This window comes from Mercenaria mercenaria, chromosome 9 (assembly GCF_021730395.1).
Source record: "Mercenaria mercenaria strain notata chromosome 9, MADL_Memer_1, whole genome shotgun sequence".
Classification (NCBI taxonomy): Eukaryota; Metazoa; Mollusca; class Bivalvia; order Venerida; family Veneridae; genus Mercenaria; species Mercenaria mercenaria.
The window spans coordinates 80913260-80927660 of record NC_069369.1 but is presented as its reverse complement, the minus strand read 5'-3'; the positions used below and the strand labels follow the sequence as shown (position 1 = coordinate 80927660).

At 36.6% G+C, this 14401-nt stretch overlaps 1 protein-coding gene across 6 annotated transcripts in view; it reads left to right on the top strand.

Annotated features, from left to right (window-relative positions):
* The window catches only part of LOC123546327 (uncharacterized), a 313757-nt gene that overhangs the window by 171629 nt on the left and 127727 nt on the right, over positions 1-14401 (top strand). For all 6 annotated transcript variants that reach the window (XM_053551859.1, XM_053551862.1, XM_053551858.1 and 3 more), the window contains exons 72-76: positions 6596-6725; positions 9547-9695; positions 10422-10527; positions 12816-12964; positions 13931-14027. In XM_053551859.1, the coding sequence (XP_053407834.1) occupies positions 6596-6725; positions 9547-9695; positions 10422-10527; positions 12816-12964; positions 13931-14027 (631 nt within the window). The remainder of the gene's footprint in view (positions 1-6595; positions 6726-9546; positions 9696-10421; positions 10528-12815; positions 12965-13930; positions 14028-14401) is intronic.

The window sequence follows — 14401 nt, the reverse complement described above, 5'->3', positions numbered from 1 at the left end:
AAATCAAAGGAAAAGCTAGTTAACACTCTAGAGGCCACATGTATGATCTTATCTTAATGAAACTAAGCCAAAATGTTAATCTTGATGATCTATAGTTCTTGTTCAAATCTAGGTCAGGTGGGGTAAAAAACTAGGTCACTAAGTCGAATCAAAGGAAAAGCTTGTTAACACTCTAGAGGCCACATTTATGACTGTATCTTCATGAAACTTGGTCAGAATGTTAATCTTGATGATCTTTAGGTCAAGTGCGAATCTGGGTCATGCGGGGTCAAAAATCTAGGTCACCGGGTCAAATCAAAGGAAAAGCTTGTTTACAGTCTAGAGGCCACATTTATTACTGTATCTTCATGAAACTTAGAATGTTAATATTGATAATCTCAAGGTCAAGTTTGAATCTGGGTCATGTGGGGTCAAAAACTAGGTCACCAGGTCAAATCAAAGGAAAAGCTAGTTAACACTCTAGAGGCCACATGTATGACCTTATCTTAATGAAATTAAGTCTGAATGTTAACCTTGATGATCTATATATCATATTCAAATCTAGGTCAGGTGGGATAAAAAACTAGCTCACTAGGTCAAATCAAAGGAAAAGCTTGTTTACACTCTAGAGGCCACATTTATGACTGTATCTTCATGAAACTTGGTCAGAATGTTAACCTTGATGATCTTTAGGTCAAGTTTGAATCTGGGTCATGCGTGGTCAAAATCTAGGTCACCGGGTCAGATCAAAGGAAAAGCTTGTTAACAGTCTAGAGGCCATATTTGTGACTGTATCTTTATGAAACCTAGTCAGAATATTAATCTTGATGATCTTTAGGTCAAGTTCGAATCTGGGTCATGTGGGGTCAAAAACTAGGTCACCGGGTCAAATCAAGGGAAAAGCTAGTTTACACTAAAGGCCACATTTATGACCATGTCTTAGTGAAACTTGATCAGAATGGTAATCTTGATGATCTTTAGGTCAATAGGTCAGGTAAGCGATACAGGACCTTCATGGCCCTCTTGTTGTTGATGCTCAGATGGTAAATCACGTGGAGACATGAAATTTTATTTTCTTAGATTATTTTTAGCTCGACTATTCGAAGAATAGTCTAGCTTTTCTACTCACCCTGGCGTCGGCGTCACACCTTGGTTAAGTTTTTGCATGCAAGTACATACAGCTATCATTTAAAGGCATATAGCTTTGAAACTTATTTTTTCTTTTTCTAGGTCAATTACCAACCTCACTGGGTCAAGTTCCATACCTCTGACATGTATTTTGAGCAAATTATGCCCCCTTTTGGACTTAGAAAATTCTGGTTAAAGTTTTACATGCAAGTTACTATCTCCAAAAGTAATGCAGATATTGAATTTAAACTTCACATGTGTCTTTGGGGTTATAAAACTAGTTGATAGCAGCAAGTCCTATAACTCTGACCTTCATTTTGGCCAAATTATGCCCCCTTTTAGACTTAGAAAATTCTGGTTAAAGTTTTGCGTGCAAGTACATACAGCTATTACTAAAAGGCATATAGATTTGAAACTTATTTATTCTTTTTCTAGGTCAATTACCAACCTCACTGGGTCAAGTCCCATAACTCTGACATGTATTTTGGGTAAATTATGCCCCCTTTTGGACTTAGAAAATTCTGGTTAAGGGTTTACATGCAAGTTACTATCTCCAAAACTAATGCAGATATTGAATTGAAACTTCACATGTGTCTTCGGGGTTATAAAACTACATGATAGCAGCAAGTCCCATAACTCTGATGTGCATTTTGGTCAAATTATGTCCCCTTTTGAACTTAAAACTCGTTTGATATTTAACATTTTGGGTAATATTTTCCTGCTTCTGGGACAATATTTCGAATAGTTGAGCTTGGCTGTCTTACGGACAGCTCTTGTTTATCAGATGATCATAGTTTTGATGCAGAATTTGATTTTAAAAAGTGTTTTCAAAACTTGTGGAGAGCAAAATCATTTTAAGAAAGTGAAAGTTTTTTTTCATGTGTAGTGCATCTGTACATTTAACCTAATATCCCCTCCTGGGCCTTATTCAGTGTGTGGGTTATTCTGCAAGGTTTACTGGTGCATTAACACATTAAAAAATATTTAATCTAATATTGCAGAAAAGATAATCAGAAGTGAAGTTATCCACCTAAAGTTTTGTTGTTTTGCCTATCCCCCCACCTTCCCTCCCCACCCCCCCCCCCCCAACCCCCACTTCCCCAACACACACAAAAAATAATGGTGAGGGCACTTAAAACTGACTTGTCTGTATGTGAAGTTGTGTACCTGATTTCACACAGCCATACCAGAGTTATGACTTGATTTAGTCAAAAATAAGTATACTGTGGCAGGAGTGGGGGTAACAGTGCCCTGTGGACACACATCTATTTTACTTTGCAACAAAAGGGTTACAGTCTGTTCAAAAAGTATCCTGTGTTGTGCACTGCTTAAAATGACATAACCTACAGACATGAAATTTTAAAGTTATCTGCCTACAATTTTGGTGAAATTTTTCAGCATGTTCATTCCCACCAAGTTTGGCATAAAAAAAATTTATATATGACACTGAAAAAGGATGCACTCAGTGGATGACAATAAATGTTAGACTTTGGTGAAAATGCAAGAAGAATATAAATTTTGTGCATTATTTCAAAAGCGTTACAATGGTTTACTACCTTCTCCACAATATTTTTTGTTGTTTATAAGAATACCTTGAAAAAAATTTATGCCAATAAGTTTGCACCGCTAGTCATTTCCAGAGTACTCACTTTTTAGGCCTAAAAAAAAAAATTCTTTGTTTCCGGTAACATGCTCAAAAAAATTAGGGTAGGTAGGTCAGAAAAAAATTGTTTTTGTTTTTTTTAGCTCACTTGTCACAAAGTGACAAGGTGAGCTTTTGTGATAGCGCAGCGTCCGTCGTCCGTCCGTGCGTGCGTGCGTGCGTCAGTCCGTAAACTTTTGCTTGTGACCACTCTAGAGGTCACATTTTTCATGGGATCTTTATGAAAGTTTGTCAGAATATTCACCTTGATGATATCTAGGTCAAGTTCGAAACTGGGTCACATGCCGATAAAAACTAGGTCAGTAGGTCTAAAAATAGAAAAAACCTGTGACCTCTCTAGAGGCCATATTTTTCAAGGATTTTCATGAAAGTTTGTCAGAATGTTCACCTTGATGATGTCTAGGTCAAGTTCGAAACTGGATCAACTGCGGTCAAAAACTAGGTCAGTAGGTCAAATAATAGAAAATCCTTGTGGCCTCTCTAGAGGTCATATTTTTCATGGGAACTGCATGAAAATTAGTCTGAACGTTTATCTTGATGATATCTAGGTCAGGTTCGAAACTGGGTCACGTGCCATCAAAAACTAGGTCAGTAGGTCAAATAAGAGAAAAACCTTGTGACCTCTCTAAAGGCCATATTTTTCATGGGATCTGTATGAAAGTTGGTCTGAATGTTCATCTTGATGATATCTAGGTCAGATTCAAAACTGGGTCACGTGCGGTCAAAAACTAGGTCAGTAGGTCTTAAAATAGAAAAACCTTGTGACCTCTCTAGAGGCCATATATTTCATGAGATCTTCATGAAAATTGGTCAGAATGTTCACCTTGATGATATCTAGGTCAAGTTCGAAAGTGGGTCACATGCCTAAAAAAACTAGGTCAGTAGGTCAAATAATAGAAAAACCTTGTGACCTCTAGAGGCCATATTTTTCATGGGATCTGTATGAAAGTTGGTCTGAATGTTCATCTTGATGATATCTAGGTCAAGTTTGGAACAGGGTCATGTGCGGTCAAAAACTAGGTCAGTAGGTCTAAAAATAGAAAAACTTTGTGACCTCTCTAGAGGCCATATTTTTCAATGGATCTTCATAAAAATTGGTCAGAATGTTCATCTTGATGATATCTAGGTCAAGTTCGAAAGTGGGTCACGTGCCATCAAAAAGTAGGTCAGTAGGTCAAATAATGAAAAAACGTTGTGACCCCTCTAGAGGCCATATTTTTCATGGGATCTGTATGAAAGTTGGTCTGAATGTTTATCTTGATAATATATAGGTCAAGTTTGAAACTGGGTCAACTGCGATCAAAAACTAGGTCAGTAGGTCTTGAAATGGAAAAACCTTGTGACCTCTCTAGAGGCCATACCCTTGAATGGATCTTCATGAAAATTGGTCAGAATGTTCACCTTGATGATATCTAGGTTGAGTTTGAAACTGGGTCACATGCCTAAAAAAGCTAGGTCATTAGGTCAAATAATAAAAAAACCTTGTGACCTCTCTAGAGGCCATACTTTTCATGGGATCTATATGAATGTTGGTCTGAATGTTCATCTTGATGATATCTAGGTCAAGTTTGAAACTGGGTCAACTGCGGTCAAAAACTAGGTCAGTAGGTCTAAAATTAGAAAAATCTTTTGACCTCTCTAGAGGCCATATTTTTCAATGGATCTTCATGAAAATTGATATGTTCACCTTGATGATATCTAGGTTAGTTTCGAAAGTGGGTCACGTGCAGTCAAAAACTAGGCCAGTAGGTATAAAAATAGAAAAACGTTGTGACCTCTCTAGAGGCCATATTTTTCATGAGATCTTCATGAAAATTAGTGAGAATGTTCACCTTGATGATATCTAGGTAAAGTTCAAAACAGGGCCATGTACCTTCGAAAACTAGGTCAATAGGTCAATAATAGAAAAAACGACGTCATACTCAAAACTGGGTCATGTGGGAATAGGTGAGCGATTCAGGACCATCATGGTCCTCTTGTTTTTATTAAGGGAGACTTTTCAGAAACAATTTTTGTGTCAAAAATGAATACAAATAAGGGGGTTATGCCTTTAGAGCATCAGGAAGTGGATTCCTAACATCACTGACCATGTTTAAAGCATAGAAAGTGCAGTTTTGGAACTTTTTGTCAAAAAGTTGAAAAAATTATTCTCCAAGGCCATAAAAACATTTAGGGTAGGGCAAAATTTAGGGTAGGTCGGGATACCGGAAACAAACAATTTTTTTTTTACACCTTATGGATTTTTGAGAGGAATTATTTTTCGCCCAAAATATGTGGGTTAGTCCCTTTACAGAAACATCAAATTATGAATGTTCATCTGATGTTTTGTTTGTGACCAGTCAGAGCAGATTAATGGCTCTCATATGTGTTTGAGGCTGTTAAAAAATATATGAACTAGAGACTTGAAACTTTTCTGAAATGCTAATGTCAATGTATTCCTTTTTCAACATTTCAACATTTAAGAATAAATTATTGTACCCCTGACAACAAACTGGTAAGGGGGTGTATACTGGTTTCAGGTTGTCTGTCTGTCTGTCTGTCTGTCTGTCTGTCCGTAGACGCAATCTTGTGCGCACCATCTCTCCTTATCCCCTTGACAGAATTTAATGAAACTTCACACAAGTGATCAGTACCAACAGTAGTTGTGCATGGGGTATGTTAGGTTCTTTTAGAAAAAAAATTTGCAGAGTTATGTGACTTGTTTTTTGTTACTATACTGTATACATACAGTCTATATACATACAGTCCACATAATTATGCAATCTTGTGTGCTTCAAATTGCAATGTACTGTGTCAGTGCATGCGGGGGGTACATTCATCACCTTTAGTGATAGCTCTAGTTTAAATTACCATGAAACTGTTCTTGTTCAAAATAAATACCTTCCTTTGTAGAAATATTTTCTTGTAAATGGTGCTGTTTACAGCTGGTATTACAATGTAACTTTTTAAATCATTCTTTGAAATTCACCAATTTTATTGAAAGTTATACTTTTGTGGAGCAAAATAAGTATTCTGGTAATGTTGCATGATTTATTTATCTCGTTTAAGATTGATTAGTCTCTTTTGTAGCTGCTGAGTTATGATGGATTAATCTCTTATAGCTGCTGATTTAAAATTGATTAATCTCTTTTGTAGCTGCTGATATATGATTGATTTATCTCTTTTGTAGCTGCTGAATTATGATTGCTTTATCTCTTGTAGCTGTGGATTTAAGATTGATTAATCTCTTATAGCTGCTGATTTAAGATTGATTAATCTCTTTTGTAGCTGCTGATTTATGATTGATTTATCTCTTATAGCTGCTGATTTAAGATTGATTAATCTCTTTTGTAGCTGCTGAGTTATGATGGATTAATCTCTTATAGCTGCTGATTTAAGATTGATTAATCTCTTATAGCTGCTGATTTAAGATTGATTAATCTCTTATAGCTGCTGATTTAAGATTAATTAATCTCTTTTGTAGCTGCTGAGTTATGATGAATTAATCTCTTATAGCTGCTGATTTAAGATTGATTAATCTCTTATAGCTGCTGATTTAAGATTGATTAATCTCTTATAGCTGCTGATTTAAGATTAATTAATCTCTTTTGTAGCTGCTGATTTAAGATTGATTAATCTCTTATAGCTGCTGGTTTAAGATTGATTAATCTCTTTTGTAGCTGCTGAGTTATGATGGATTAATCTCTTATAGCTGCTGATTTAAGATTGATTAATCTCTTATAGCTGCTGGTTTAAGATTGATTAATCTCTTTTGTAGCTGCTGATTTATGATTGATTTATCTCTTTTGTAGCTGCTGATTTATGATCGATTTATCTCTTTTGTAGCTGCTGATTTAACTATAAATTATGATGAATGTCCCCCAGCAAACACCATTGTGGAGCAGCTTACAGCTCAGTGCTTTCCAAGTCTGTACTCATACAAGAATAACCAACCACTTACAGCATCTTTGTGCTCGTAAGTATAGTTTGTTTAAACCAGCATTGATTATTTTATGCCCCACCACCCCGATCCCCACTGTGGGGGCAAGCATACAGTAATTGCAGAGATTTCATGTCCAGTCTCTAACTTTGTCATTTGTGGATGGATTTGAGAAAACTTGGCACAAATGGTCAACAAAACATGTTGATGTTTTGCATTCAAGAACCATAAATACATCCCTCTTCTTTTTTGAATTTTCTCCCTTTATTGATATACATCTAGATTTTCTGTGTGTTCTGTAACTTTGTCATTCATGGTTTGATTTAAAAAATATAACAACACCAATTATAAGCATGACATGATGATGTGTTATGTGCAAGAACCATAATTCTGCCCTCCCTACTTTATAGATTTTGTGCTCAGGGTGAGCTATTGTGATCGCTCACCGTCTAGCGTCCGGCCATCCACACTTTCCTTTAAACAACATCTTCTCCTAAACTGCCAGGCCAATTTTGATGAAACTTCACAGGGATGTTCCTTGGTTGGTCTTCTTTAAAAATTATTAAAAGGATTGAATTCCATTCAGAATTCTGGTTGCCTTGGCAACCGAAAGGAAAAACTTTAAAAATCTTCTTGTCCAAAACCACAGGTCATAGGGCATTTATATTTGGTATGTAGCATCATCTAGTGGTCCTGTACCAAGATTGTTCAAATTATCCCCCTAGGATCAAATATGGCCCAGCCATGGGGGTCACATAGACTTATATAGGGAAAACTTTGAAAATCTTCTTGTCCAAAACCACAAGGTGTACAGCCTCGATATTTGCCATGTGACATCATCTAATGGTCCTCTATAAAGAGTGTTCAAATTATGCCCCTGAGGTGAAAAGAGGCCCTGCCCCGGGGATAGACTTATATTGGAAAAAACTATAAAAATCTTCTTGTCTGAAACAACAAGACCTAGGCCTTTGATATTTGGTATGTAGCATTGTCTTGTGGTCCTCTACCAAGAACATTCAAGTTATAACCCTAGGATGAAAAGAGGCCCCGCCCTGGGGATCCCAAGTTTTACATGGACTCATATAGGAAAAAACTTTCAGAAATCTTCTTGACTGAAAGTTCAAGGCCTAGGCTTTTGATATATGGTATGTAGCATTGCCTAGTGGATCTCTAACAAATTGTTCAAATTATGCCCCTGGGGTGAAAATAGGCCCCACCCAGAGAGTCACTTAGTTTTTATATGAGTTATATAGGAAAAAATACTTAAAAAATTATCTGATCATATTTCCTAGACTGTTTAATTATAAATACCTGATGACCCTTACTTGACTGTGACCTTGACCTACTGACCTACTTTCTTCTACAGCCTTAAAATTTGAATGACATATACAGTTTTGCACACAGATCTTAAAACTGACTATCAGTGACCATGAATGTGACCTGCTGACCTACATTCTTAATATTTTAGCATCTGTTTGACATTTGAAACATGTTGCGCATGTTACTCAGGTGAGCGATCCAGGGTCATCATGACCCTCTTGTCTTGTTATTGAATTTTCTTGTCCAAGGCATAACTATAACACTCTTGCAGAGAATTTATGTAAATTGCATACAGTGATGGAGGGCTTTTAGAGAAAGTGCAATGTACAAGGACCATAACTCTAATCTTAGCTTAAAAACTAAGTCACTTAGTCAAATCATAGCTAAATCTTGTTAATACTCCAGAGGTCACATTTTATACCTAATGAAATATTTTCCAAATGTTTGTCACAATATATCCAGGTCAGGTCTGTAACTGTGTCATCTTGGGTCTAAAAATAGGTCATTAGGTTAGATCTTAGAAAAACCTTGTGAACACTCCAAATGTAACGTTTATTTTATACTAATTTATTTTAGCTTGACTGTGATGATAGTGTCAAGCTTATTTTAACCACTCTTGAGTCTGCTTTCTGGATAAACCAGCACTGGGGTCATATGAGAAATCAAGGTCATACTTTGAGATCAAAGGGTGCTGTTTTGCGTGTCCGTTCTGTAACTCAGCCACTGATTGAGAGATTCTTAAATACTTTGGCACAAATGTTTGTCTCGATAAGATGATGTGTAATGTGCAAAGCCAGATTGGTAGCTCAAAGGTCAAGCCTGCTGGGGGTGAGCTGGTAGCTTAAAGGTGGAGGTAATACTTAGAGATCAAAGGTCAAGTCCGCTGGGGGTGAGCTTGATATAGTTGTCATGATGCCTGTTTCGTTTATGTTCGCCGTCCACCTGTCCATTCCTGCAAGCGTGCATCCATCCATCTGGGTTTGTCCGGGCTGTAACTTATCCATGGATCAATTGATTCTTCAATAACTTGGCACATATGTTTGCCTCGATAAGATGATGTGTCATGTGCAAAACCAGATTGGTAGCTTATAGGTCAAAGTCATACTTGGAGGTCAAAGGTCAAAACTTGGTGCAGTTTCTCTTGTCTGGGCTGTAACTTAGCCATGGATGGAGATGTTCTTTAATAACTTGGCAGAAATGTTTGCTGCAATCAGTTCTGTCGCAGCCAGATTTGGCAAATAGTATCATAAATGTTAGTCCTTTTGACTCTGGCGGGCTCGACATGTTGCCCATGGGCATCTAGTTATGAAATTTAGGTCAAGTTTAAAACTGGATAATCTATGTCACAAGGTTAGATCCCCTTGTTAACACTAGAGGCCACATTTTTTACATGAACCTAATGAAATTTTGTCAAAATATATGTCTTTATGAAATCCAAAGTTTTGCACTGGATCATCTGGGCTCAAAACTAGGTGAGGTGAACAGTGCAAGGCCTTCATGGCCCTTTTGTTTCTTAAAACATTTTTTTTTCTTTCAGGTGGACACCGATCTTGACTATCTGCTATCAGCATTCTTACAATATACGACTGGCAAAGTGTGATAACAGAGAGAAGTCCAGTGCTCTATTAGAATATGATGACTATATATATGACGTCTCTGGTGGTTACAGTCTGAAAAATTGCTCAAGTTTGTATATTTTATTTATCATAGTTTATATTATGTAATAAACATACTGTTTATTGGTTAATCAGTATGTTTTACAGGTAATATGTGATAAACATACATTTTGGTGTTTATATGTAATTAACTTACATATTTGACTCTAAATTTGTTCTAAAGCCATTTTTCAAAGACAATTTTCATTTTGTTTTTGTAATATACTGGTATATATATTTTTTTTTTTACCATGGTTCTAAATTGAATGTTTGAAAGACAAAAGCAGATAACTAGGTAGCTAAGTTTGAATTTTCAGCATTCGTATTATGCATGTAAAGCTTCACATAGCAGTACAGAGAGTTTTAAATGAACATGATAATGTTTTGGAAAGCTATGAAAATATCTTTATTTGCAAAGTTTTGATCGTGTAACAGTGGAAATTATGTCCTGATTTAAAAATTGAAAGACATGATCAGTACAAGTTTACAAAAAATTATTTTCAAATTCAGTTTTTTTGGTCCTTTGAGGGAAACTTTTCTACAAAAATAATTATCTCAGTTTAAATTTCCTTGTTTTATATATGTTTAGGGTACAGACTGTGTCTAATATTTTAATATCTAGAAAGGTGAAGAAACAGCTGATTGAAATTAATTTCGCTAAAAGTTGGGTACCTCAACAAAGGTAACAGAACAGACATTATAAAATTTTAGATTAAACACAGCACACTACCCTATTAATTTATAACCTATATTTCAGGTTATGGAGATTGCATAGAGCGTTTATCTGGCTATACAGACTGCACATATAAATATTCGAATCTCCATTTACTTGCTCCACAAATGAGCTTCACACAGAAATGCACGTAAGTCTTTGTAGTTTTGAGGCAACATTTATTAACTAAAATTTTATGCGTGTATAGCTCTTATACATAAAAGTGGAGACCTCAATGGCTGAGTGATAAATAACTTGCCCCTCACTTACTTGTATTCAAGCCATGCACGTGTTTTCTAGCCATGCACGGGTCGTCATATGAGGAAGTCATCCAGCTGGTTGATGGTTCTGCCCAGCTGCAAGCCGCTGCCTGAAGTAATGCCCATAGGAAAATCTGGGACCTTTCTTCTTCATGAAAAAAGCTTGAAACATGCCCTGTGACCTGAACCTATCAGTTGTTTATTAGGGTGATAGAAAAATTACTGGTATGCCCAAGCTGCAGGTGGAGAACTGCCAGCAGATGGCAAGTTTAGGCTAATTATGCAAAAATTTTCCATGCATGTCCTCCTGTTGGATGGCAGGTTAATTCCGATGGTGGCAGGGTAAGTTTTGGCTTTTCAATAAAGATTTAGAGTAAAGTTGAAATCAAATAGTGACAAGGTTCGGAGAATCTGCTAACACATTGTTTAGATCATTGCCAGACCATTATAAAGGGCCTGGTTGGTGGTTACTTTAATTTGGTGGTGACAGTACAATTTCTATTCCAAACTTTACATTCAGAATTTGCCAGCAGGTCAAATGGGTGCTTCCCTACTTCCCATGGTGGGGAAAAACCACAGGTGCCCCTATTATGGATGGGTACGTGGATAGAACCATTGACATTCTGTCAGCCACCTGGATGACTTCCTCACATGAAAAAATCTACGCCCAAGTGAGGTGCAAGCCCACATCTCTAAGGTGCAAGTGATTTTAAGTCAGTTACATTAACCACTCGGCCACTAGGCCCCCCCCAGAGGCTGTACTGGCACCACACAGGCATATGTATGAGCCCTAACAGACTCCTCCAGTGTACAGTAATCATGCTGTAGGGAGTATCTTTTCCGGGTAGTGGCCATGCAACATCGGTAGCCTAATTATAGAGCACCAACTTCTAGTGCGGGAGGTAATGGGTTCGATCCCTGGCTGTGTCATACCAAAGACGTGAAAAATGGTACTAGTAGTTTCCTCGCTTGGTGGTCAGCATTAAGAGGGTAGTGCCAGGACTGGTCAGTCTGGTGTCAGTATAATGTGACCCGATGGGGTATCATGTCAAGTGCCTATAGTGTGATATTCCAGTGAGGCAGCACTATAAAGTTTGGCATACTGCTCACTGCTACAAGTAGATACCAACGTTTATATGACTGAAAATGGCACTTAACCCAAACACGTATACATTATTGTTATTATTACCTAGTTAGACTTGGCTAAGCAATAACACTAAACACAGACAGTTTGTCTCTACAAGCACATGACTGTGTTCTGAATATACTGAACAATGTAGCAAAAAGTGGAAACACACTCTGTACAAGCAATGATAAATCTCTGAATAACTTGAAATTGTTTTTTTTTATATTCTATGTTTCAAAATTCTTTTGTCAGCAAATGAAGGCCAATGTTTTCCTCTATTAAACCCCCTACCCCCTGCTCAGTGTTCAGTTTGAGCCAGGCAGACCATTTGATTTTGTTGAATAAAGATTTTAGAATTTAAAGCAGTATGCCTCCAGATTTGGCTAAAAAATAATCTTTCTTTCAAATTGAAGTTTGGTCATATTATGAACATTAGAATATGAATTTTTGTTTCTAAAATATTTTAAAAGTTCCAAATTAAGAAAAAAAATGACTGTGTCGGGAATCGAACCCCCGACCGCCGCGGCAATAAACACATTTTCCCGTTGTCGTAACCAATAGCGCTATAGCTGAAGTAGTGAATAATGACTTCGGAATATAGATATTTATAATTGAGACAGCTTACCTGGAGTAAAAGTGTGACAAACGCTTCTCGATTTTCATCGTAAACAGAAGTAAAAACAGCAAATTCTCATGTGTTTCCATAACATAAAGTTTGTCAGTAATTAAGTTTTAAAGCCTTCTTAAGAAATATAGCATTTATTTCAAGATATTAATTTTGTTGTTGTCAAATGATCTGGAGGCATGCCACTTTAATGAAAACTAACAGAAATGAAAGAAAAAAACAACAAAAAACAATTTGTAAGTTGATAATTATTATAAACATTATGAAATAAAAATTTTGATATCATTGAAAATAATGAAACTTGAGATTTTGCCTACTTTACTCAAATTGAGCAGGAAGAAATTCGTCTGAGCTGAAGGGTTTTGGGAGTGGGATGGGGACAAATGTTTCCATATCCTGTCTCATCAATGTTTACCTGTTTTCTGCAGATTGTTAGCTCACTACCGTCCTGAGACAAAAATGTGCTTGGAAGGAAAAGATGCAGCCTGTGATAAAGATGTGGAGGCATTTATTGTAAATGCTATTGACATGAGTGAACCAATGAGAAATGCATTCCCAGACCGGGAAAAGTGTTCAGGTTTCTGTCTTATGTTACATTTTTATCTTTCAAATGTCACTAAAAGTGTATTCTGTGTATAAATATTTTGACAAGTAGTAATGTTTTTTATTGTATACCTATATAAATTCTATCAAATTATGGCTTGTATTTCGCAAGTAAATAAGAACAGCAGAAATAAGTTCCTTATTTTATGTTTAGTAAGTAATAGAAAAAGCATTGAAACTCGAGGGTAAACGATTTGTACGAGGGGGCATAGCCCCCGAGTATAAATCGTTTACCCTCGAGTTTTAATGTTCTTTCTGTTTTGTATCATAGCCTTCCATATATGGTAGTTGTAGGCGTTCCTCATTGCCATATACAGCAGTTCAGTGAGTACTTAAAATCCTTGCTTTACAAATGTGTAAAGCCCAAGTAAAATAAACCAATGCGAGAGCAGAAAATCAATAAAATACACTTTGCTGTCTATTGTTCCAGACACGCTGGCATACTTTCCTATCCAACAGTGTGGTAACTAGCGTGCGGGTATTAAATACCCGCACACTTTTAGTTACCGCACCCTGTAGTCAGTGTATATGATTTACCTGCAGCAAATTTGTTAAGAAAAAACACCGAGCTATGATACAATGTATTTTGCCAGACTACTTTCATTTAGTTTGCATGACCCGACACAGTTCTGTGAATAGCACACACAAAAACTTCACTCATTTCTAATTTGACAAACATTTCATTTGATAACAAAACAACAAACAGGATGGAGGTATATTATAAAAGGATCATTACAACACTAGCTAGATCTGGGATTTTGTATTTTGCTTTTAGGGGATTTTGAAAGGGCAGATCACACTTGGCATTTGTCCGCCTCATGAGATCAAATTTGGAAAAATCCACTTGCCAATGTACAGCATCCCAGATTCAACTACTGTTATAATAACCCTTTTGTACTGAGTTTCACAATCTTGAATTTGTTTTCTTTCATGGCTGCAGAAGATGATATAGACATGTGTCAGTCAGTAAAACAGCTTGGTGTTATGGAATGTGGCTGGTTCATGCTGGATACGTCTAATGATAACTTCAACTGCCTGTAAGTTAACTTTTATTCTTGGTGTGGAATGTTGCTGGCCCGTGTTGGAACTTAAATTGTATACGAGTTTATTATATAGTTGCCGCTTCATTCATCCATCACACATTTCTTGTTTGGAGTATTTCTCAGGATCCACTGGTTGGAATTGAGTGAAACTACATTACAAGAGAGACACATATATTGTCTTCATGTTCTTGTCAGATAATTCTTCAAAGAGTTATCCCACTTTGATTGAGTGTTTAAGTTTAATGACAGGCCATCTGCCCTTTCAGACACAATGTGAGAAATCTTCAGTGTTTTGCTTTTATATCGAACAATTGACTGTGTTCTTGGCTCACTAAACATACACAACAGTTCTGTATTGATAAAACAAG